The 26,761-nt window shown below is 32.6% G+C and overlaps 1 protein-coding gene across 2 annotated transcripts in view; it reads left to right on the forward strand.

Moving 5' to 3' along the window:
* Positions 1-26,761, forward strand: part of LOC144844414 (protein TANC2-like) — a 120,528-nt gene that overhangs the window by 89,054 nt on the left and 4,713 nt on the right. For both annotated transcript variants that reach the window (XM_078701314.1, XM_078701322.1), the window contains 5 exons: positions 15,409-15,588; positions 15,670-16,018; positions 16,098-16,273; positions 19,391-19,523; positions 21,758-21,849. In XM_078701314.1, the coding sequence (XP_078557440.1) occupies positions 15,409-15,588; positions 15,670-16,018; positions 16,098-16,273; positions 19,391-19,523; positions 21,758-21,849 (930 nt within the window). The remainder of the gene's footprint in view (positions 1-15,408; positions 15,589-15,669; positions 16,019-16,097; positions 16,274-19,390; positions 19,524-21,757; positions 21,850-26,761) is intronic.

The raw sequence follows: 26,761 nt of genomic DNA on the forward strand, positions 1-26,761 counted from the left end.
ATAAACACAAGAGGCAAAGAACATTAATTCTAAACCGCCCGGTGATATACTGAAATTTAATTAATTAATTTGAAACGATAAAGATGAGGAAATCTGTGAGAATGAGAAAAAGTCGGCCCAACCGAGACTCGAACTCGGACGCCTGCTTGATATGCAGATGTCCTAACCATTAGACCACTGGGGCTTTCATGTTATTGTTCGAACTCGATTGGATAACGACTCTTTAACATTCTCGGCGTGGTACGGCGGAACAGCACTAGTCCTCAGTTGTACGCACGCGCAACAGAGATCAAATTGATACGCCCTCATCTTTCAGTATTTTTATTCACGAGGCGGGATCTCCGAAGAGATACTTTTATATATATAAACACAAGAGGCAAAGAACATTAATTCTAAACCGCCCGGTGATATACTGAAATTTAATTAATTAATTTGAAACGATAAAGATGAGGAAATCTGTAAGAATGAGAAAAAGTCGCCCCAACCGAGACTCGAACTCGGACCGCCTGCTTGATATGCAGATGTCCTAACCATTAGACCACTGGGGCTTTCATGGTATTGTTCGAACAATATATATATATATATTGCACTGATGAAGGGCTAGTGTTGCCCGAAAGCTCTGCTAACTTTTCTGGCTGTTTACTTTATCGTTTTGATTTAGCTTTTCGCTTTTTTTATTTGTATCTCCATTGAGATCCAGCCACTGATACCCACAGCATTGTCATTTTTTTCAGTAATTTGCCTTTGGATTTATATATATATATATATAAATCAAAGAGCTGCATAGGCAGGATATAGAAAAAAATCAAGATCAAATAAGTTAAAACTGCCTCAATATAGATTTATTTTTACGACATGTTTCGGGCATAGCCCATCATCAGGTGAAGAGAATTGTAACAAAGGATAACATATATAAGTCACAAAATTACATAATAAAACAAATCAGCCAATCAAAGATGTTAACAAACAAAAGGCATAGTTATAAAGGCACGCCTCCAAAAGCTATGGGGTACAAAGCAGAAATGGTTGCTTATAAAGCAGGAAAGATCTTTTAAACATTAATTTTGCCAGAGACATTCACATATTAACAATTATTTACACTTGAAGCTTTTTTCTTTGTTTTAAATTTCCTGCTTTATAAGCAACCATTTCTGCTTTGTACCCCATAGCTTTTGGAGGCGTGCCTTTATAACTATGCCTTTTGTTTGTTAACATCTTTGATTGGCTGATTTGTTTTATTATGTAATTTTGTGACTTATATATGTTATCCTTTGTTACAATTCTCTTCACCTGATGATGGGCTATGCCCGAAACATGTCGTAAAAATAAATCTATATTGAGGCAGTTTTAACTTATTTGATCTTGATTTTTTTATATATATATATATTCGAGTCTCGGTTGGGGCGACTTTTTCTCATTCTCACAGATTTCCTCATCTTTATCGTTTCAAATTAATTAATTAAATTTCAGTATATCACCGGGCGGTTTCGAATTAATGTTCATTGCCTAATGTGTTTATATATATAAAAGTATCTCTTCGGAGATCCCGTCTCGTGAATAAAAATACTGAAAGATGAGGGCGTATCAATTTGATCTCTGGTGCGCGTGCGTACAACTGAGGACTAGTGCTGTTCCGCCGTACCACGCCGAGAGTGTTAAAGAGTCGCTATCCAATTGAGTTTGAACAATACCATGAAAGCCCCAGTGGTCTAATGGTTAGGACATCTGCATATCAAGCAGGCGGTCCGAGTTCGAGTCTCGGTTGGGGCGACTTTTTCTCATTCTCACAGATTTCCTCATCTTTATCGTTTCAAATTAATTAATTAAATTTCAGTATATCACCGGGCGGTTTCGAATTAATGTTCTTTGCCTAATGTGTTTATATATATAAAAGTATCTCTTCGGAGATCCCGTCTCGTGAATAAAAATACTGAAAGATGAGGGCGTATCAATTTGATCTCTGGTGCGCGTGCGTACAACTGAGGACTAGTGCTGTTCCGCCGTACCACGCCGAGAGTGTTAAAGAGTCGCTATCCAATTGAGTTTGAACAATACCATGAAAGCCCCAGTGGTCTAATGGTTAGGACATCTGCATATCAAGCAGGCGGTCCGAGTTCGAGTCTCGGTTGGGGCGACTTTTTCTCATTCTCACAGATTTCCTCATCTTTATCGTTTCAAATTAATTAATTAAATTTCAGTATATCACCGGGCGGTTTCGAATTAATGTTCATTGCCTAATGTGTTTATATATATATATATATATATATATATATTATTATTTTTTTTTTTTTATATCATTTTGTATTATTATGTATTATTGTTATTACTATACTGTATAGGAAACCATTTCAATATTAACTATCATGATAATTTTAATAGCATCATCAACAATTATTTTTGTAACTACTTCCTCTTTATGTATATATATATAGGTTGGGGCGACTTTTTCTTATTCTCACAGATTTTCTCATCTCTATCGTTTCAAATTAATTAATTAAATTTCAGTATATCACCGGGCGGTTTAGAATTAATGTTCTTTGCCTAATGTGTTTATATATATATATATAACTAAAATGTATCAACTCATGTCAGACAAATATTGTCACAGTATATAGTACTAATTTTTAATTTTTTTTTAATCTTTTACCTTTGTAAATTCCGTATCCGTCATTTTATATTAATTGTGTTCAATATGGATACACCACTTCCTGTGTGTGCCACTGTGCCGATGTAAATTTCCAAATAAATTGATTGATTGATTGATAACTCACTAACCCTTTTCATAACATTTTCAATTATTTCAACTCACTAACCCTTCCTTTCATAACATTTTCAATTATTTCAACTCACTAACCTCCTTTCATAACATTTTCAATTATTTCAACTAACTAACCTCCTTTCATAACATTTTCAATTATTTCAACTAACTAACCTCCTTTCATACCATTTTCAATTCACTAACCCACCTTTCATAACATTTTCAATTATTTCAACTCACTAACCACCTTTCATAACATTTTCAATTATTTCAACTAACTATTCCTACATTTCATAACATTTTCAATTATTTCAACTCACTAACCTCCTTTTATAACATTTTCAATTATTTCAACTCACTAACCTCCTTTTATAACATTTTCAATTATTTCAACTCACTAACCCTTCCTTTCATAACATTTTCAATTATTTCAACTCACTAACCTCCTTTCATAACATTTTCAATTATTTCAACTCACTAACCTCCTTTCATAACATTTTTAATTATTTCAACTCACTAACCCTTCCTTTCATAACATTTTCAATTATTTCAACCCACTAACCCTTCCTTTCATAACATTTTCAATTATTTCAACTAACTAACCTCCTTTCATAACATTTTCAATTATTTCAACTCACTAACCCTTCCTTTCATAACATTTTCAATTATTTCAACTCACTAACCCACCTTTCATAACATTTTCAATTATTTCAACTCACTAACCACCTTTCATAACATTTTCAATTATTTCAACTCACTAACCCTTCCTTTCATAACATCTTCAATTATTTCAACTCACTAACCCTTCCTTTCATAACATCTTCAATTATTTCAACACACTAACCCTTCCTTTCATAACATCTTCAATTATTTCAACTCACTAACCCTTCCTTTCATAACATCTTCAATTATTTCAACTCGCTAACCCTTCCTTTCATAACATTTTTAATTATTTCAACTCACTAACCCTTCCTTTCATAACATTTTCAATTATTTCAATTCACTTACCCTTCCTTTCATAACATTTTCAATTATTTCAACTAACTAACCTACTTTCATAACATTTTCAATTATTTCAACTCACTAACCTCCTTTTATAACATTTTCAATTATTTCAACTCACTAACCCTTCCTTTCATAACATTTTCAATTATTTCAACTCACTAACTTCCTTTCATAACATTTTCAATTATTTCAACTCACTAACCTCCTTTCATAATATTTTCAATTATTTCAACTCACTAACCCTTCCTTTCATAACATTTTCAATTATTTCAACTCACTAACCCTTCCTTTCATAACATTTTCAATTATTTCAACTCACTAACCCTTCCTTTCATAACATCTTCAATTATTTCAACACACTAACCCTTCCTTTCATACATTTTCAATTATTTCAACTCACTAACCTCCTTTCATAATATTTTCAATTATTTCAACTAACTAACCTCCTTTTATAACATTTTCAATTATTTCAACTCACTAACCCTTCCTTTCATAACATTTTTAATTATTTCAACTCACTAACCCTTCCTTTCATAACATTTTCAATTATTTCAACTCACTAACCCTTCCTTTCATAACATTTTTAATTATTTCAACTCACTAACCCTTCCTTTCATAACATTTTCAATTATTTCAATTCACTAACCCTTCCTTTCATAACATTTTCAATTATTTCAACTAACTAACCTCCTTTCATAACATTTTCAATTATTTCAACTCACTAACCTACTTTTATAACATTTTCAATTATTTCAACTCACTAACCCTTCCTTTCATAACATTTTTAATTATTTCAATTCACTAACCCTTCCTTTCATAACATTTTCAATTATTTCAATTCACTAACCCTTCCTTTCATAACATTTTCAATTATTTCAACTCACTAACCTCCTTTCATAACATTTTTAATTATTTCAACTCACTAACCCTTCCTTTCATAACATTTTCAATTATTTCAATTCACTTACCCTTCCTTTCATAACATTTTCAATTATTTCAACTAACTAACCTACTTTCATAACATTTTCAATTATTTCAACTCACTAACCTCCTTTTATAACATTTTCAATTATTTCAACTCACTAACCCTTCCTTTCATAACATTTTCAATTATTTCAACTCACTAACTTCCTTTCATAACATTTTCAATTATTTCAACTCACTAACCTCCTTTCATAATATTTTCAATTATTTCAACTCACTAACCTCCTTTCATAACATTTTCAATTATTTCAACTTACTAACCCTTCCTTTCATAACATTTTAAATTATTTCAACTCACTAACCCTTCCTTTCATAACATTTTCAATTATTTCAACTCACTAACCCTTCCTTTCATAACATCTTCAATTATTTCAACACACTAACCCTTCCTTTCATAACATTTTCAATTATTTCAACTCACTAACCTCCTTTCATAATATTTTCAATTATTTCAACTAACTAACCTCCTTTTATAACATTTTCAATTATTTCAACTCACTAACCCTTCCTTTCATAACATTTTTAATTATTTCAACTCACTAACCCTTCCTTTCATAACATTTTCAATTATTTCAACTCACTAACCCTTCCTTTCATAACATTTTTAATTATTTCAATTCACTAACCCTTCCTTTCATAACATTTTCAATTATTTCAATTCACTAACCCTTCCTTTCATAACATTTTCAATTATTTCAACTAACTAACCTCCTTTCATAACATTTTCAATTATTTCAACTCACTAACCTCCTTTTATAACATTTTCAATTATTTCAACTCACTAACCCTTCCTTTCATAATATTTTTAATTATTTCAATTCACTAACCCTTCCTTTCATAACATTTTCAATTATTTCAATTCACTAACCCTTCCTTTCATAACATTTTCAATTATTTCAACTAACTAACCTCCTTTCATAACATTTTCAATTAATATCACACGCTGAGTGTGTGGCAACTCGGGCAGCTGAGGAAGGTATTGTTTTCCTCTAGAATTGTGTTTCCACTCTGAATTTATATGCGTTGATTAATTATGTAACGGGAACGTATACGATCTTACCACGAAAATTAGTGGTTTTTTCCAGTCCCTGACTTCTGAGTTCAAACCTCTTGAACCAAAAACCAATGATTGTAACACTGTAGTACCACCCCATTTAATTATCACGCCAGAGACAATTAAGTCTAAGCTTAAACTTGTGAAATGTAATAAAGCCCCAGGCCCGGACGGAATCCCTCCGTGGGTACTACGTGATTTTGCCAATGTCCTTTCCAAGCCAATAAGTGCAATAGTTAACTCCAGTTTAAGGGAAGGGGTTCTCCCCATGCTTTGGAAGTCAGCCGATATAATCCCCATTCCAAAGATTAACCCACCTAAGGTTCTTGAGAATGACTTGCGTCCTATTTCGCTGACTTCCACCACCATGAAAGTTATTGAAGGGATCGTAGGGGAAATGATTTGGGTCCAAATTAAAGATAAAATCAAGTTGAATCAATTTGGTTGCTCTAAGGGTGTGTCTACCACTGACGCTCTTATACTTTTGTTAAACGAATGCTTTAATGCTACTGACCAAGGAGATGAAATGAGATTATTATTGCTTGATTTCAAAAAGGCTTATGATTTAATTGACCATAATATATTAATTGATAAGTTGTATAATTTAGGGGTCGAAGACCATCTAATCTCTTGGATCTATGCTTTTCTATGTGATAGAAAACAACGTGTTAAACTAGGCGATGAATTGTCCCCTTGGACAGTCGTAAAGGGTGGTATCCCCCAAGGATCCTGGTTGGGGCCCATGTTGTTTATCATCTTTGTCGACGATCTTCTGGATGGGGTGCCGTGCATGAAATACATGGACGACACCTCCATCCATGAACGCGTCGGCAACGATGGGGCAACTGTACTCCAAACCACTCTTGACGAAACTGTCCAGTGGGCTAAGGATAACAATATGTACCTTAATATTAAGAAAACGAAAGAGATGAGAATTAGTAGTAAAAGGTCAAAGACTGCTTTTGAGCCACTCCATGTTGGAGATTGTAATCTGGAACGTGTTGACGAATTTAAACTTCTTGGTGTAATTATTTCTCATAATTTGTCATGGCAACCTCATATTGATCAAATGATTAGTAAATGTAATTCTAGAATGTACTTTCTCAAACAGGTGCGGAGGGCAGGCCTGGATGCCCCCGCACTTGTCCAATTTTATACTAGTATCATTAGACCAATATTAGAATATGCGGCCCCAGTTTGGGGATCAAATATTACGAAGCAACAGAATCAACAACTTGAACAAATTCAGAGAAGGGCCTTTAAATGTATTTTTCCGCATGCTACTTATTCCGATGCCCGCAGCTTCCTTGGTTTTTCTACCTTAGAAGACCGCCGTGTTCGACTGTGCAAGGATTTTTTTGTTAAAATCAAAGACCCCAGTCACAGATTGAATCATTTGTTACCGGAGGCTCCTTCTGCTGCTTATAATCTTAGAAGACTCCGTGAGTTCTGTATCCCTAGAGTTAAAACTAACCGTTCAAAAACGTTTATTATTAATCACGGATTATTCCAAAAATGGTAAACATTTTGTGTTATGTTTCCGCGACCTTCCGTACCTTTGTGTGTAAATATTATTGAAAATTTTTGAAGTTTTTAACATTTTTTAAATTTGTAAACATTTTTAATACTTTTAAATTTTTATCCTGCAGGCCTATGTCTTTAACAGTTTGAATTTTATATTTATTGTTTTTATAATAAGTGATTTTAATTGTAATTTTGTTTTAATTTTTTGATTGTATGTTCTACTTTTCTGAATGTCTTTTATATTTGTATATTGCATTTTATTTTTCTGAGTGAAACGCTTTTGTTAAACTTCAATCTTTCTTTTGATTGCAATAAAGTTCTATTCGTTCGTTCGTTCGTATTCGTTCGTAATTACTTCAACTCACTAACCCTTCCTTTCATAACATTTTCAATTATTTCAACTAACTAACCTCCTTTCATAACATTTTCAATTATTTCAACTCATGACTAACCTTCCTTTCATAACATTTTTAATTATTTCGACTCACTAACCTCCTTTCATAACATTTTCAATTATTTCAACTCACTAACCTCCTTTCATAACATTTTCGATTATTTTATCTCACTAAAGCCTGTTTTCCTGTCGACGTTTTTCGATGTTATCATCGTTAATCGTTAAAAGTTCAACGACGATCGTTTGATAACGATAGCGCGAACATTTGATTTCTAGCGTTGAACGTTAGAGTTGAAAACTCATGTCTTCTCTCTCGACGTCGTCGTAACGCGAAAAAAAGAATATAGGATTCCGCTGCCTCTACTCTAGTAGGCTCACAGTGTAGGAGACGTGGGCCTAGGCATACTAATATCTCTATACTGATGTTTCTTCGTTTTCAGTAGGCCTATCCTAGCACAAATAGCATTTTGGACTAGGCAGAATACTTAGACCTACCTAATATCCCCACGCCTACTTTCCGAAACATCATTTTATAGTAACTTTGGCAAGGCTAGGGCTAGCTTTGACCGCGTCGCGATGCAACAAAAATAAATGTAGTCAGCAGAATTTTACATCAATTACGTGACGTCATGTGCTGTATCGCCAAGATGATTGGTCAGTTCTTACGTTTTAGCGTTGCGATATCGCTAGAGTTGAACTGGATTCAACTCTTGCGATTGTCAACGATTGCGAATTGTAGCGTCGATTACCGTCGATTATTACACCTTTTCCTGTAAATCGCTGACGTTTTGTATCGTCTTCGTTAAAAAAGTACCTTTTCCTGTAAATCGTTAACATTTCAATGTTTACGTGGAAGATCGCAGATTATTGTCAACGATAGCGTCGACTAACGTTGACAGGAAAACAGGCTTAACCCTTCCTTTCATAACAATTTCAATTATTTCAACCCACTAACCCACCTTTCATAACATTTTCAATTATTTCAACTCACTAACCACCTTTCATAACATTTTAAATTATTTCAACTAACTAACCTACCTTTCATAACATTTTTCAATTATTTCAACTCACTAACCTCCTTTTATAACATTTTCAATTATTTCAACTCACTAACCCTTCCTTTCATAACATTTTCAATTATTTCAACTCACTAACCCTTCCTTTCATAACATTTTCAATTATTTCAACTCGCTAACCCACCTTTCATAACAATTTCAATTATTTCAACTCAACCTCCTTTTATAACATTTTTAATTACTTCAACTCACTAACCCTTCCTTTCATAACATTTTTAATTATTTCAACTCACTAACCCTTCCTTTCATAACATTTTCAATTATTTCAACTCACTAACTTCCTTTCATAACATTTTCAATTATTTCAACTCACTAACCTCCTTTCATAACATTTTCAATTATTTCAACTCACTAACCACCTTTCATAACATTTTCAATTATTTCAACTCACTAACCTCCTTTCATAACATTTTCAATTATTTCAACTCACTAACCTCCTTTCATAACATTTTCAATTATTTCAACTCACTAACCCTTCCTTTCATAACATTTTCAATTATTTCAACTCACTCACCCACCTTTCATAACATTTTCAATTATTTCAACTCACTAACCTCCTTTCATAACATTTTTAATTATTTCAACTCACTAACCCTTCCTTTCATAACATTTTCAATTATTTCAATTCACTTACCCTTCCTTTCATAACATTTTCAATTATTTCAACTAACTAACCTACTTTCATAACATTTTCAATTATTTCAACTCACTAACCTCCTTTTATAACATTTTCAATTATTTCAACTCACTAACCCTTCCTTTCATAACATTTTCAATTATTTCAACTCACTAACTTCCTTTCATAACATTTTCAATTATTTCAACTCACTAACCTCCTTTCATAATATTTTCAATTATTTCAACTCACTAACCTCCTTTCATAACATTTTCAATTATTTCAACTTACTAACCCTTCCTTTCATAACATCTTCAATTATTTCAACACACTAACCCTTCCTTTCATAACATTTTCAATTATTTCAACTCACTAACCTCCTTTCATAATATTTTCAATTATTTCAACTAACTAACCTCCTTTTATAACATTTTCAATTATTTCAACTCACTAACCCTTCCTTTCATAACATTTTCAATTATTTCAACTCATGACTAACCTTCCTTTCATAACATTTTTAATTATTTCGACTCACTAACCTCCTTTCATAACATTTTCAATTATTTCAACTCACTAACCTCCTTTCATAACATTTTTGATTATTTTATCTCACTAAAGCCTGTTTTCCTGTCGACGTTTTTCGATGTTATCATCGTTAATCGTTAAAAGTTCAACGACGATCGTTTGATAACGATAGCGCGAACATTTGATTTCTAGCGTTGAACGTTAGAGTTGAAAACTCATGTCTTCTCTCTCGACGTCGTCGTAACGCGAAAAAAAGAATATAGGATTCCGCTGCCTCTACTCTAGTAGGCTCACAGTGTAGGAGACGTGGGCCTAGGCATACTAATATCTCTATACTGATGTTTCTTCGTTTTCAGTAGGCCTATCCTAGCCCAAATAGCATTTTGGACTAGGCCGAATACTTAGACCTACCTAATATCCCCACGCCTACTTTCCGAAACATCATTTTATAGTAACTTTGGCAAGGCTAGGGCTAGCTTTGACCGCGCCGCGATGCAACAAAAATAAATGTAGTCAGCAGAATTTTACATCAATTACGTGACGTCATGTGCTGTATCGCCAAGATGATTGGTCAGTTCTTACGTTTTAGCGTTGCGATATCGCTAGAGCTGAACTGGATTCAACTCTCGCAATTGTCAACGATTGCGAATTGTAGCGTCGATTACCGTCGATTATTACACCTTTTCCTGTAAATCGCTGACGTTTTGTATCGTCTTCGTTAAAAAAGTACCTTTTCCTGTAAATCGTTAACATTTCAATGTTTACGTGGAAGATCGCAGATTATTGTCAACGATAGCGTCGACTAACGTTGACAGGAAAACAGGCTTAACCCTTCCTTTCATAACAATTTCAATTATTTCAACCCACTAACCCACCTTTCATAACATTTTCAATTATTTCAACTCACTAACCACCTTTCATAACATTTTAAATTATTTCAACTAACTAACCTACCTTTCATAACATTTTTCAATTATTTCAACTCACTAACCTCCTTTTATAACATTTTCAATTATTTCAACTCACTAACCCTTCCTTTCATAACATTTTCAATTATTTCAACTCACTAACCCTTCCTTTCATAACATTTTCAATTATTTCAACTCGCTAACCCACCTTTCATAACAATTTCAATTATTTCAACTCAACCTCCTTTTATAACATTTTTAATTACTTCAACTCACTAACCCTTCCTTTCATAACATTTTTAATTATTTCAACTCACTAACCCTTCCTTTCATAACATTTTCAATTATTTCAACTCACTAACTTCCTTTCATAACATTTTCAATTATTTCAACTCACTAACCTCCTTTCATAACATTTTCAATTATTTCAACTCACTAACCACCTTTCATAACATTTTCAATTATTTCAACTCACTAACCTCCTTTCATAACATTTTCAATTATTTCAACTCACTAACCCTTCCTTTCATAACATTTTCAATTATTTTAACTCACTCACCCACCTTTCATAACATTTTCAATTATTTCAACTCACTAACCTCCTTTCATAACATTTTCAATTATTTCAACTCACTAACCTCCTTTCATAACATTTTCAATTATTTCAACTCACTAACCCTTCCTTTCATAACATTTTCAATTATTTCAACTCACTAACCTCCTTTCATAACATTTTCAATTATTTCAACACACTAACCCACCATTCATAACATTTTCAATTATTTCAACTCACTAACCCTTCCTTTCATAACATTTTCAATTATTTCAATTCACTAACCCTTCCTTTCATAACATTTTCAATTATTTCAACTCACTAACTTCCTTTCATAACATTTTCAATTATTTCAACTCACTAACCTCCTTTCATAATATTTTCAATTATTTCAACTCACTAACCCTTCCTTTCATAACATTTTCAATTATTTCAACTCACTAACTACCTTTCATAACATTTTCAATTACTTCAACTCACTAACCTCCTTTCATAACATTTTCAATTATTTCAACTCACTAACTTCCTTTCATAACATTTTCAATTATTTCAACTCACTAACCTCCTTTCATAACATTTTCAATTATTTCAACTCACTAACCACCTTTCATAACATTTTCAATTATTTCAACTTACTAACCTCCTTTCATAACATTTTCAATTATTTCAACTCACTAACCTCCTTTCATAACATTTTCAATTATTTCAACTCATTAACCCTTCCTTTCATAACATTTTCAATTATTTCAACTCACTAACCCACCTTTCATAACATTTTCAATTATTTCAACTCGCTAACCTCCTTTCATAACATTTTCAATTATTTCAACTCACTAACCTCCTTTCATAACATTTTCAATTATTTCAACTCACTAACCCTTCCTTTCATAACATTTTCAATTATTTCAACTCACTAACCTCCTTTCATAACATTTTCAATTATTTCAACACACTAACCCACCATTCATAACATTTTCAATTATTTCAACTCACTAACCCTTCCTTTCATAACATTTTCAATTATTTCAACACACTAACCCACCATTCATAACATTATCAATTATTTCAACTCACTAACCTCCTTTCATAATATTTTCAATTATTTCAACACACTAACCCTTCCTTTCATAACATTTTCAATTATTTCAACTCACTAACCTCCTTTTATAACATTTTCAATTATTTCAACACACTAACCTCCTTTCATAACATTTTCAATTATTTCAACTCACTAAGCCTTCCTTTCATAACTTTTTCAATGAATGGGTCTTGCAATTTCTTCTATGCTATACTGTATATAATATATACAGTGTATTCTGTAAACATACTGTATAACACAAAATAGACACAATACATCACTGTAAACATTTACTTCATGTCATAGGATGCATAATCATTTTTGGCATTCATGTTTTAACGTATGTTGCGTTTGCATACAGAGAGACCCATACCTACTTTATTTTAGCCTTGATCAAAAGTGAATACAGTAGAGCCTTTGTTTTACGTACCCTGATTTTACGTTCCCTGGATTTTACGTTCCCTGGATTTTACGTATACGCAAAATGACCGATGACGTCATCATTTTTAGTATTTTATTACATAGTGTTATTTTCTTACATTGAGGGCGCTATTTAATAACAACAAACAGAGCCATATATATAAAGAGTTACGATATTGAAAATTAGAAGCCATTTTTGTGTCAAAGAATTCGCACGCTGAGGGCGTGTGCGTCTATTTTGTATAGCGTTTTCCTGTAGTTCATGCATTATTTTTAGATTTTTTTGTCTATGAAATAACGCTTATATTCCGTTTTTATTTTAGTAATTAATTTTATTAATGGTATTAATTTGGTAACATATATATATTGTGTCTATAATAACAAAAGAATAAATTCTAGGGCCTACATGCAAGTCAGGATACATCAAAGCATGAACCAATACAAAAAACACACAAATTCACCCCTCTTTTTATGCAGTATATGGCTCTCTGTGTGTTTTTGACACAAACTTCCAGAGACTCGTTCATCATTTCATTTATAATAATTTGCCTTTATTGTTTTAATATTGTTCATACCCTATTCAATATATTAACAAATATATCCACGACACTTTATTATTTTATTTAGTCATCAAAGCATGCATTATGAATTGAAAATATTACATAATTGTTATTATTGGACGTAGTTATGGGATGTTTTGTTCCAAAATCAATCAATCGAACGTTATAATGTACTAGCGCACGCGCGCGCAATATTCTTTGGCGCAAGTACTTCTGTACGCTGTGCACGTCGATATTTCACCGTAAAATGTGCAATTACATTTTTTTAAATATAAGAAAAAGTATTTTGTTGCTCCTATACTTTACATGCATTAATGGAGACAAGTTTGACACAATTTGATCTGCATATCACGTGACTATAATCCAATGTCGTAACTCTTTATATATATGGCTCTGACAACAAATCCATAACTTGTGAGACAAGCCACACATTGCACAGCCTGCATATACTTTTCACAGCTAGGCTTCACACCTAGCTAGCTAGGCCTAGCCCACTGCTGTAGATTAGTCTAGGCCTATCTAGTGACCACTGCAGGGTGTCGCAGAATCTAACTAAGATCACAAAAGCTAAGACCCCCTAAGACCTAAGATTACGAAACCTAAGACCCGAGATTTATGATTACAAGTTCTAAGATATACGAAAGCTTAAAAACAATAATTGTTTATCTATACACAATTTTAAACATAGTAGGTTTCATTTATTAATGTTTTTTACCATAAATTTAATTAAATACATACCACAAACAGAAATACTGTAAACTCACAATATTTTCGCCCGTTGAGTAAATATATACCTTTGTTTCACAACAAACAAACTTGACGATTTGTTTGTTGATATATATTTACTCCATTGCGTTGGTTTTTAGGGGGTGTTTCCCTTTCGCACCTGCATTGTATTTTGATTCCAAATATATTCAACTAACTTTATCCTGAATACCACACCTTAGAATTAGGCCTCATAAGTACTTTATGAAAGAGATTCACATAAAAAGTAACAAATAAATACTTGGTATTATTGATAAATAAAAATTGGTAATTTTACAGACATGTTTTTCGTCACACACTTGCGCATACTCAACTTTCAATATTTTCGTTTCTATGGAGCGCCAAAAGAGCAACAATAATAGAGGGCTAAAAACTTGATGGAATGCGTCCGTCTACATTAAATGCATTTATTGGTGAAATGCACGTTTAATTTCAATATATTTTGTCAATTTGTCAATAAAAATGTTGTAATATCTTACTGCTGATACTTTTCTATTTTCAAAGAAAATTAATCGATCTTAAAACCAGCATCACAAGGCCTAGTCAAAAGGGCGACCTAAGGGGATATGAATTTGTCGATTTTATTCTTAAAGTTAACAAAACCGTGTAAAGTATCAACAGTAACATTTTATTTGTATTGAAAGTGACAAAATATATTGAATTGAACATGGTTTTCACCAAAAAGTGAGTTAAATAAATGGATTCCACATAGTTTTTAGCCCTCTATTAATGTTGCTCTTTTGGCGTTCCATAGAAACAAAATATTGAACATAGAGTATGCGAAATTCGCATGAGAAAAACGTCTGTAAAATTATCAATGTATTTAAAAAATTTATTGTTATTTTATTGATTCTTCATCATCTAATTCTAAGGTGTGGTATTCAGGATAAAATTGGTTAACAAATTTAGAGTTAAAATACAAGGCAGGTGCGAAAGAGAACTATTGGTAATCTTAGGTCTTGAGTCTTAGGTTACGTGATCTTAGGTCTTAGGGTGTCTTAGCTTTCGTGATCTTCGGTTTCGTGACACCCGACCACTGCATGCTGTAAGTAAAGTAGGCAAATACGGCAGCCTTTTTAGCTACAATCTACATATTTGGGGGTTAATTGAAGGTCAACTTGGATTTTATGAATCCTGTGTTTATAATAAAGGTTCTACTGTATGTTCAAAGATTATTTTGTTTTATAGGTAACTCACTGTGATAGAAAACGAAAGTGTTCAGTAGTTCTTGCAGCCGAGAGAGGTCATCTTGATGTGGTCAGATTTCTCCTGCAGTATGATTGGTCGACAAGAGATTCACCTCAGTTGAATAAAAAGATTGTGAGCCAGCAAGCTGTAGTTTCAGCATCAGCAATGGGACACAAGAATGTAAGTGTTATTTTGGCAGAATATTCTCATTACATTTCTGTGTACTTCTGATTGCATATTAAACTAATTTTTTTTTCCAAGATTTGCCAGTTTTTGTTGGATTTGAATGATGAGATGTATGGTCAGACTTTTGTAAGCATTAACCAAATGGACACAATACTAGGAGAAACCCCTCTCACTGCAGCCTGCACAAATGGCCAAGTTGAAACCTGTAAATTTCTCATAAAACATGGAGCTAATGTCAGAACACGTAACCAAAGCCAAATGTCTCCACTAATCTGTGCAGTTCGCAAAGGACACTGGGAAGTTGTAGACATTCTATTATTTAATCATGCAGGATTAGAAGAAGTGGATAAACATGGTCGCACACCCCTTATGATAGCTTCAGGAGAGGGACATGTTGCTGTTCTGGAAATTTTACTAAGTAAAGGTAAAATTTTTATACATTTTCTGGTTTTTAAAATATTATGAAGACAGCTTTAAAAAAGAGTTTACTTTTTATATAACAGGTGCATCAGTAGTAACAGTTGACAAGGAAGGCCTAACAGCACTTTGTTGGGGTTGCTTAAAAGGTCATATACATGTTGTAATGTCTTTGATAGAACGAGAATCAAATGTGAACCACATGGATAGAAGTGGGCGAACACCTCTTGATTTAGCTGCATTTTTTGGAGATGCCCATGTGGTAAGCCTTATTTTACAGTTATAGCTATACTGTTTCCTATTTGCTTAATACTCTTACTGATCCGCTGAAAATACACATAAATTGACAATCATGCTCATAGTTTAATGTACATGCATTTTGCGTCTTTGTCTTTTAGTACGGTAAGTGACCAGTTGAACAGTAGTACACTAATTATAGTTATAAACTATTTGGATCTGTTTTTGATACCCAATATGTAAGGTTATGTGCAGTAACAAAAATTTGTATAACAAACAAACAAACGTACAAACTCTCTCACTTATTTATAATATAGATTGTGAAATCCTGTATAAATATGGTGTTAAATAATAAATGCGTTATTTCCATGTAATTCAATGTCTGAACCTTCAGGGCCATGGTCACCAGTATGTCAACTTTTGGCAGAAGCTTGAAGGAAAGACAGCTCATTCACAAGCTTCATAGGCAGCATTAACTCCCACTTCTCATCTTCTACAATCTCAACCGATTTCATTAGATGTACCTTAAAGATGACCACCATTATACACTGGTTTGATAAGTGCACATGGTTGTGGTATAAAAATTCATGTACTAGGGAAAGACAAGATAATGCCTGGTGATGACTCTTGCCCAAGATGAGTGGAGGCGGCCAGAGATGACATCAAGAAGCAATTCTTATTTCGACCTGGTGAATTACATGACTTTTTGACATGTAGCATTGTGAAAATAGTGTTGAGGCCAGTGCTTTTATTGAAACTGAACTTGTATTACCTATACAACAGTGACACAAATATCTTAAATGGTAAACATCTCTAAAGAATGTCACAGAAGCACATACTAACTCTGCTTTCTCTCTACAACGTCTGACACTTTTCTAGAAAAAATGCAGACAGAGAAAAAGATTCTAAATGACGTATCATTTTGTTTGAAAAACGCTGATCATAAAGATATTAACTTAAATACAGAGAGTCGTCGAAATCTAAATTATGTGGTTAAACTATCCCTATATATGTCAGAGACACAAGACAACGATATCTGCACACATGGAAAGTACACATGCTTTTATCAAATGTTTCTTTGCTCATGACCACCTGAACTATGGCCGGTTACTTCCGCTGTATCACTTTCAACAGATTACTGATATTGGAGTTTATGAGACAACATGTATGTGTGACAAATCAATCAATTGATCAAGGTTATTGAGCATGGTATCATTGGAATAACACAAATTAATGATTTCATCAGAGCTGGCAGATCTAGTTGATGAGTTTGAAAGCCAACATTTAAAGAGAGATGATATCTTGATTAATGAAGAATGCTGCAATTCTCACAGAAGTGTTTGTTGGCCATGGCATGATGACATTGGACAGAAAATGTTTGAGGCATTGGTAAAAGTTTTGTAGAAGGCAAACTGTCTATATGGGATCCTAAGAAAAGGATGAATTTTGGCAAAAAGTATATATGACGGTGAATACAGGGGACAAACTTATCAAAGTAAAAGAGGACTCCTATAGAGATTCTTTGTCGTATCACATAGTCAGCTGGTACAGTACTGTATATAGGAAAGTATGAGCATTTGGGGGTGAAATGAGGTATTGCAGTACTTTTGCTGATTTATTTCTGAACAAGCTTGTTGGGATCACAGATCAGTCTGTTGAAGTTTGATGGATACAATAGTAGAGAACGAAGGAAGGTCAACTTACTATATCGCATTCAAGACAGCTCACTGATTAGAAATATTTCATTTGGCAGAGTTAGTTGTCATTTAACTGAAGAAGTTTATGAGATGTTTTAATATGAAGAAGTGTACTATACTGTAGACCACCTGATGGTGAACATTTTGTGTTAATCACCATGTTGTTGTCATAGGCATATCATTTTGTTTCATTTCAATCTAATTTAATTTAACTACACATGTTTTAATAAGAAATTTAACCCATTTTTAAAAAATGGCGGCCATTTTGAAATTCAAAATGGTCACCATTTTGTGTTAATAACCATGTTGTTGTCATAGGCCTATCATTTTATGTGATTTCAATCAACGTCATAACTTGCACATGTTTTAATAAGAAATGCATATAATATTTATAAATCCTAGCCATATAAATTTGGGTACAGAAAGAAATTTAACCAAAAGTCCAATTTAACATACTATTTTAATGTAAAACAGTTTGTGAAAAACACCTATTTGGACAAATTGTTCTAACTTCGCTTTAATCGTCAATAAATAATTATCTAACTCAACTTATAGTTCAAATGGTTTTCAATTGCTTGCACAATATTACGGAAAGTATGAACCCATGTTCTAAACCATTTAGAAAAAAAAGGTTACATGCGATTTTAAATTTGCTGAAAAACACAGAATGCAACTTTACGCCCTATTCTAAAAACCTACATCCTTTATTTAAATGTATATGTACACTCTTGCAATTGATTTATGTCCCCTTTTTTTTATTTGATCTAATTCAGACAAATCAAAAAATACACAACGAAAAATACACCCAAAAATATAGTTTAGTATTATTTTATACTTTCGTTAGTTAGTTAGCATCATCTAATTCTACAACCACCATGTGCATTTTTGTGTTGATATCAAGTTGGTAAGCAGCTGTAGTTTTTTTTTCCAATACATCTTATTTTTATAAATTACAAATTCATATTTTATCATTGAAATGTTTTAAACTGCCGACTGATCGACAGAGTTCAACCTGCATATCCCTCTCATCTACTCCTATTCGACATATGCGTCACTTTCTGATGTGCACCCTTAATATTCACACAGCACAATTGTAGCGTTTTTTATTTTCGTAAAGTCTTAACACAATAAAGTTCCATATCCAGTATTGCTTTCATTTTTGAGCTTACAGATATTTAAAAGTGAGAAATACTTTGTGTATGTATAACAAAATCAGTCGCCATAAAAAAAAATGGAAAAAGGTAACAGAGAAATTATTAGAATTTAATCTAAAGATAAATAAAAGTAAAACAGAAAATAAATGGGAAGAATGCAAGTACCTGTACATATAGGTAAGGGCAAAATTTGATAAATCATGCGTTCCTTCTAGATTTTACTTGATGGTACTGTATATAAAGTTGGTTGAGTAAGTATGTTCAATAATCACCAATCTATTATTTTCTCAGGTTCAATTATTAATTGAGCATGGAGGGCAGATAGAACATGTAGACTATAGTGGTATGCGACCCCTTGATAGAGCCATTGGTTGTAAACATGCTAATGTTGTTCAAGTGTTGCTCAAGAAAGGTGCTAAACTGGGTAAATATTTCAATGTAATGTTTTTGAAAATGAATACCCCTTATAATTGTCACATAGCTTATGCCAGCCATAGCCCGATTTATCATCGCAGGGGAAATTTCCCAGACATACATCGATCGAAGAGTCCAGGCCTACCTAGTATTAGAGGCCTAGCGTGCATGCAGGAATGCTTACGACAATTATAGGTAAATTTTTATTATTAAACATATTGATGCCTTTTAAATTATTTAACAAGTTGAAATATTGATAATATGTCTGTAATCAGATCGTAGGCCTAGGCTGCTAGTAACCTAAAACCTAAGATCACTCATTTTTTGGTGAAAATCAAGTTCAATTCAATATATTTTGTCACTGTCAATACAAATAAAATGTAACTGTTGATACTTTACACAGTTTTGTTAACTTTAAGAATAAAATCGACAAATTCATCATATCCCCTTAGGTCGCCCTTATGACTAGGCCTAGGGTAAGTAGTGATGCTGATTTAAAGATCGATTAATATTCTTTAAAAATAGAAAAGTATCAGCAGTAACATATTACAGTATTTTTATTGACAAATTGACAAAATATATTGAACAAATTAAACGTGCATTTCACCAATAAATGCATTAAATATAGACGCATTCCATTTTTTTTAGCCCTCTATTATTGTTGCTCTTTTGGCGCTCCATAGAAACGAAAATATTGAAAGTTGAGTGTACGAAAGTGTGCAAGAAACACGTCGGTAAAATCACCAATTTTTATTTGTAAATAATACCAAGTATTTATTTGTTATTTTTTATGTGAATCTCTTTCATAAAAGTACTTATGAGGCCTATTTGGTATTCAGAATAAAGTTAGTTGAATTATTTTGTAGTCAAAATACAATGCAGGTGCGAAAGGGAAACACCCCTGAAACCAACACAATGGAGTAAATATATATAAACAAACAAATCGTCCAGTTTGTTTGTTGTGAAATAAAGGTATATATTTACTCAACAGGCGAAAATATTGTGAGTTTATTTCTGTTTGTGATAAGTATTTAATTAAATTTATGGTAAAAAGCATTAATAAATGAAACCTACTATGTTTAAAATTGTATATAGATAAACAATTATTGTTTTTAAGCTGTCGTATATCTGTGAATTTGTAATCTTAGGTTTTGGGTTCTAGGTTTCGTGATCCCCTACCAAAATCATATCCATACATGATTTAGAGTCTGCGTTTCTGGTGAAAAATCAAAATAATTGATTATTCCTAAGTACCGTAAACCACATAATCGCTTTTTAAAAATCACATCATACCATTACCCACAACGCAGTTCAAATTATGGAAGGCTGATGAGTTGGTTTGTTTACATCCATTATTCCTATCGCTGGCTAAACCTATCGCATGTAGGATTAAAAATTGAACTCTTCCGTAAAAGCTATATTATTAATGTAAACCCAAACATAGTGAATTGACTATAACCCAATTAAAATCTAGGCCTACTACCACATACAACAGAATAATGATGTTATATTAATAAGGGCATGTCGGCGAGCAAGTTCGTTTCGCTGTTGCCGTTGGTACTACTCTACTAGCTAGACTACATCTCCAAAAACGACAGCCCTAAAAAAGGACATGCAAAACATCCTGAACTGGTGGGATGTAACAGAGTACTCCAAAAGTTAACGCAGAATTCTTTTTATTCCCCTGGTGTCTCTCGGTATAATTCTCCTTCACAAAATAATAACAATCACATGTCTCATCGTCGTTTTGTGATCGTCGATCGCACAAAAAGCATAAAACAGCATGCTTTGTGAGTGAGGGTTGCCATACTCACTCACAAGTTGACTAGAGGTAAAAATATGGTAAATATTATAATCGCTATTTGTGTTGCAGCTAAAAACTGCTCTTCAATAATCGGTTAAAACATGCAATAATCAGTTACAACATGCAATGGATCGAGTGTTTTTAACCAATTATGTCATTTTGCGTCGTTTCTGCTGCCCAAAAATAATCAATTACAAAAATAATCCGTTAATAACCAATTATTCCTGCTCAGCAGAAACAGGCCCGTAGAAGCGTAGAAGTATATATTTGATGTTGATTAATATTTCTTTAATTTATGGGTTTTCAGTGTTTGCTCTTATGCATAATTTGATACCATTATATTTATTTAATTTTCTATGTAGTTTATTTAGTAGTAAATTATATTAATTTTTTGGACTCGGCATAAAATTTGATGATGCAGGTCTTAATAATTTATATAGGTCCAGCATCATGGGCTATGGCTACTTCTAAACCAGATGTAATGCTGATACTATTGAAAAAGTTGATGGAAGATGGTAACACTTTATATAAGGTATGTTATTTGTAAATTTATTAACTTGATAGGAAAAAAAAGAAAACTGTAATTTATTTAAAAACACAAAATTACATACTAGATTTGAACTCGCGAAATAGATCATCCATCTATTTAACTCATTTTTTTAATTCAATATATTTTGTCACTGTCAATACAAATAAAATGTTACTATTGATACTTCTAGCAAAGTCGTGGAAAGAAAAAAGATTAAGATAGAAAAAAAAGATTCTGACAATAACAAGGGGTTATCTGCCAAGTGCGGAAATTATGGGCCTTAATTTTCATTATGAAAGGAACCAAACTTTTGACTAAATTCATCATTTTGATCTTTGATCTACTGTAGGCCTATTGTCAATAAAAACATTTTATATAGAGCATGTTTTACATATCTTGGTAACTATGAGGTTTTGATTGGTGTCAAAACAGACAACTTTTACCAAAAATGACCAGAAATTTTATTTTTGATCACTGGTCAATTAAAATTGCTATATATGAATATCTCATCAATAACTTTGTCACAAAAGTGATAATTTAGGGCTTAAACTCCAAATATATATATGTAAAATCCACAAATTGTCACAAAACCCTTATTTTGACCTGTAGCTGGTACAAACATTTGTGTATAAATTTTACATTTTCAGTAAAGAGTTTTCATTGACTTTTGGCAAAAGCCAATGTGAATATAGTTTGCAAGACACTTTCTAGCTCACCAACTAATATGGATCTATCTATGGACCATAACTTTCTGTTAAACTTGCCATTTTTTTCCACTGAAAGTTACTGCATGATATAAATTACACTTTTAGTAAGTTTCAATTTAAATTGTTATATGGTTTTCGATCTATGTTAAATACGCGAAATTCATAAAATCGTGCCTAACTTACACTGCGCGACTCACCTAATGTAATATAACGAAGTTTCCTGCACATGCACAGTTTCTGTTATACGATGTTATGTTGACAAGAGTTGGAGATACACGTGCAACAAAATTCTGGGAAAGAAATAAGAATAAGATAGAAAAACTAGATTTGAACTCTTCACTTTGACGAGTTCGGGTTATCTGCCCGACAAACGGCACATGCACATCATACGTTGGAATATTGCACACATTATGACATTATGACCTGAAATGAAGAATATGACATGTTGTTAGTGCTGAATTCTGTCTATGTGTCATATAGTTATTAAGAGTATAATCTGTATACATATTACATACAGTGTAGAATAGATAAAATTTTGTGACCCGCCATTTATTCTAATTTTTAACATGGTGACGGTATCAAAATGAAACACTAAGATAGCAATTGCGGAAGGAAATTATCTCAGCAACAACATATTAACGTGTAGAAGAAACTTGAATACGTAAAATATAAATGAGCGCTCTTTTAAATGTGATGAACTATGACGCAAAATATGAAAATACGACTTTTTTTATTCAACTGGCCATATGATGACGTCACAACATCTGATTGGCATAATATTCACATGAATTCCTATCTACAATCCAATAGCTTCCAGAAAACGTTTTAATCATGATTAATGATTATCACTTTTTATTCTGACAAGCTATAACAGATTAAAATTTACTGTAAAGATGAAAATAAGTGACCCACGTTATTTACATTTTTAATTTAAATTTTTATGATGATGAAATCATAAAAATTTAAATTAAAAACTCCTGCGAAAGATAGTTGATTGACGTAAACAATATTAAAATCTCGTGGGAAATGGAATATGTATAAGCGAGATGCGCTCTGTTGAATGTGATGAGCAATAACGAAAGAGACAAAAATCCTATATTTTACATTCGTGTGGCCATACGATGACGTCATAACATCCGAGAGGTAAAAATTCTGCATGAATTCATATCTACAATTTAATAATAATTACAAAAATTTGGGGGTCACCTTCGATCCTGAAGAGCTATAATAGATTAAAAATAAGCATTACTTTGACAATATTTTATAACTTTTTCAAGTAAAACGTGCACAAATGGTCTAAATGAACGTGTTCGTATGACGTCATTTAACTTAAAATGATGTCAAAATCATAATTCAAGAGAAAAAGACATGATTTTCATGTTCCGTTCGCACCATACACATAAATTTTTTCTCGCACGCGGGAATTTTTGACATGCTCAAAATGTCATGATCAGCGTAGAAAGTTAATTAGAATTTATTTTTGCGCATTTTGAAACTTTAACTTCTTGTAAAACATGCCATTTTTAATCCATAGAAAGTTTGCCCTTTATATGAATATTAAATTTTACAAGTGTCAATGCAAAATGACTTTTGGTTTATAATCTATGACCAATCATGGAAATTGATAAAATCGTCATATAATGAAGTTTCTTGCACATCTACAGCTACAGGTCAATCTTTTGACAAAGTTATACAATCTTATGTTGACAAGGATGAGAGATATGCGTGCAACAAAATTCATTGAAATAAAGAAGAATAAAGAAGATGAAAACAATTTTAATTTGAACTCGTCACTTTGACGAGTTCGTGTTATCCGCGCAAACGCAACAAGCATGTACGGTAAAATATATGAACGGCGACAATTATTATCCTATCCTATGACATGAATTAAATAATGTTTACAGTGCTGAATTGTACCTATTTTGTGTCATACAGCATATTACAGTATTTACAGAATACACTGTAGGATGTTATATACAGTGTAGCATAGATGAAATTACGAGACCCATCTTTTAAATCCAATTATTAACACGATGACGTCATCAAATTGAGATGAAAATCTGACTTTTTTAATTCAATGGGCATTTTGTATATGAATTCATATCTACAATTCAACAGCTTCCATAATAAGTTTTAATCACATGGGTCACTTTTATTTCGATGAGCTATAACACATTTAAATATACTGTATCTATATATAAATTTACGTAAGGGCAAAATTCGATAAATCGCGGCTTATTTCTAGAATTTTTACTCGATGGTATATAAAGTTGGTTTGTACTTTCGGTACTCATTTTAACCATCTGATGTAACCCTGTTTACTAATTAAATTGAGTTAAATAATTAGTTATTGACAATTAAAACGAATTTAGGTTCAACGATTTGGCCCAAATAGGGGTGTTTCGTGGTATACACTGTCTAATGGATGTCAATCTTAAAAATACCCGCACACAATAATACGAGGATGCTTCGCATTTTACTATCTCCTCCTACGATAATTGTAAAAAATACTATTTTGATAGATTTAATATACGTTTATGCAAATGTTTTGATCTGCGATAAATGGAACATTCCAATCTCTGTTCCACAAGTTTCTATTCCCTCAGTCGTCGTAAAGACAAGGACAGTCATAACAGAAATTCGATCCATTTTTTTTCAATCTGTGCTGCAGAGGTTGGATATAGGTATTTTTTTAACGGATTATGAGCTAGCCTTTCCAGTCGTCGTCTATTATGTACAATCAACTTTATTATTGCAGTTAAACCACCATCCACACCACCACCCTCCCCCTCACTGGCATGAGTAGCGTTGTAAAGCCAGTAGAGAACAGGCTTACAGTACGAAGGATCACATGCCCTAAACGCAGAACAACTTTGATGGTTAGGAACCAACTTAAGTATGAATTGGCTCTCAGAAACAATTAAAAACCATTAGGCCTACTAATTAAGTTGAGTTAGATAATTATCTATTGACGATTAAAGCGAATTTACAATTTTCCCCGAATAGAGGTGTTTACTTTATTACTGACTCTGTTTTACTGTGTTTAGTGTATATTATTTGTAAAACATGAAAACAATTAATATTTCGTTACTAAATGGATAAAGAATTCATTTAAAAATTGTTCGTCTTTGCACCCATCCTCTTCCCCATCCATCAACCATAATGTTACATACAAAATACAAATTCAGTTTGTTGCAAAACAATTGGTCTTATTTTGTGACAAGTTTCTCTTTCGGAAGTAATTCCCAGGGTGCTAATTTTAGTTGAGTACATAAATCACCGTGTCTATTTATTCGTTCCTGTAAACGACATGTATTATTGTCGAGTCCTGCATGTACATTTGAAGTCGCCAGTTTTTTTAACGCTGAAATCACTATTATATGTATTCGAGAACCATCTGTGAGCACGACCATCTAGTAAATGAAATTAGGTAACTTGTGCTGTGCGTCATATAACAAAGTTTCTTGCACATCTACAGCTACAGGTCACCCTTATGAAAAAGTTATGTTAACAAGAATTACGCTGCGGACAAAATTTGTGGAACGAAAGAAGAATAAGATAGAAGAAAATAAAAGATCCTGACAATAACAAGGGGTTATCCGCCAAGTGCGGATAACCAAAAAAAGATCTTGACAATAACAAGGGGTTATCTGCCAAGTGCGGATAACCCCAAAAAAAGATCCTGACAATAACCAGGGTTATCTGCAACAAAAGTTGCGGATAACCAAAAAAAAAAAGATCCTGACAATAACAAGGGGTTATCCGCCAAGTTCAATAACCAATAAACATATCATCTGGGGGCTACACCTCTAGAACCTGTCAATAGCATGACAGACCTCAGGGATCACACTGTACTAATAAATCTGCAGCAAAAGCTAATTCGATGATTGGATGCATCAAGAAAAACTTTATACACTTTCTACTACTATAAATCACTTGTGAGACCTCTGCTTGAGTATGCAGTCCAGGTATGGTTTCCTAAATTTAGACATTAATACTTTGGAAAAAGTCCAAAATTGAGCTACCAAACTTGTTCCAGACTCCACTTGGCCTCAGTAGTCTAGAAGGAAGATGTATACGTAGTGACATCATTGAAATTTTTAAAATTCTAAATGGTTATGATAATATCAATTCTTTCGATTTTTTAGTTTCGGTCATAAACACTAAATGTCGGTAAACACTAACTCAAATTTGCGCACACAACTGCA

Source organism: Antedon bifida, chromosome 1 (genome assembly GCF_963402885.1).
Source record: "Antedon bifida chromosome 1, ecAntBifi1.1, whole genome shotgun sequence".
NCBI classification, from domain to species: domain Eukaryota; kingdom Metazoa; phylum Echinodermata; class Crinoidea; order Comatulida; family Antedonidae; genus Antedon; species Antedon bifida.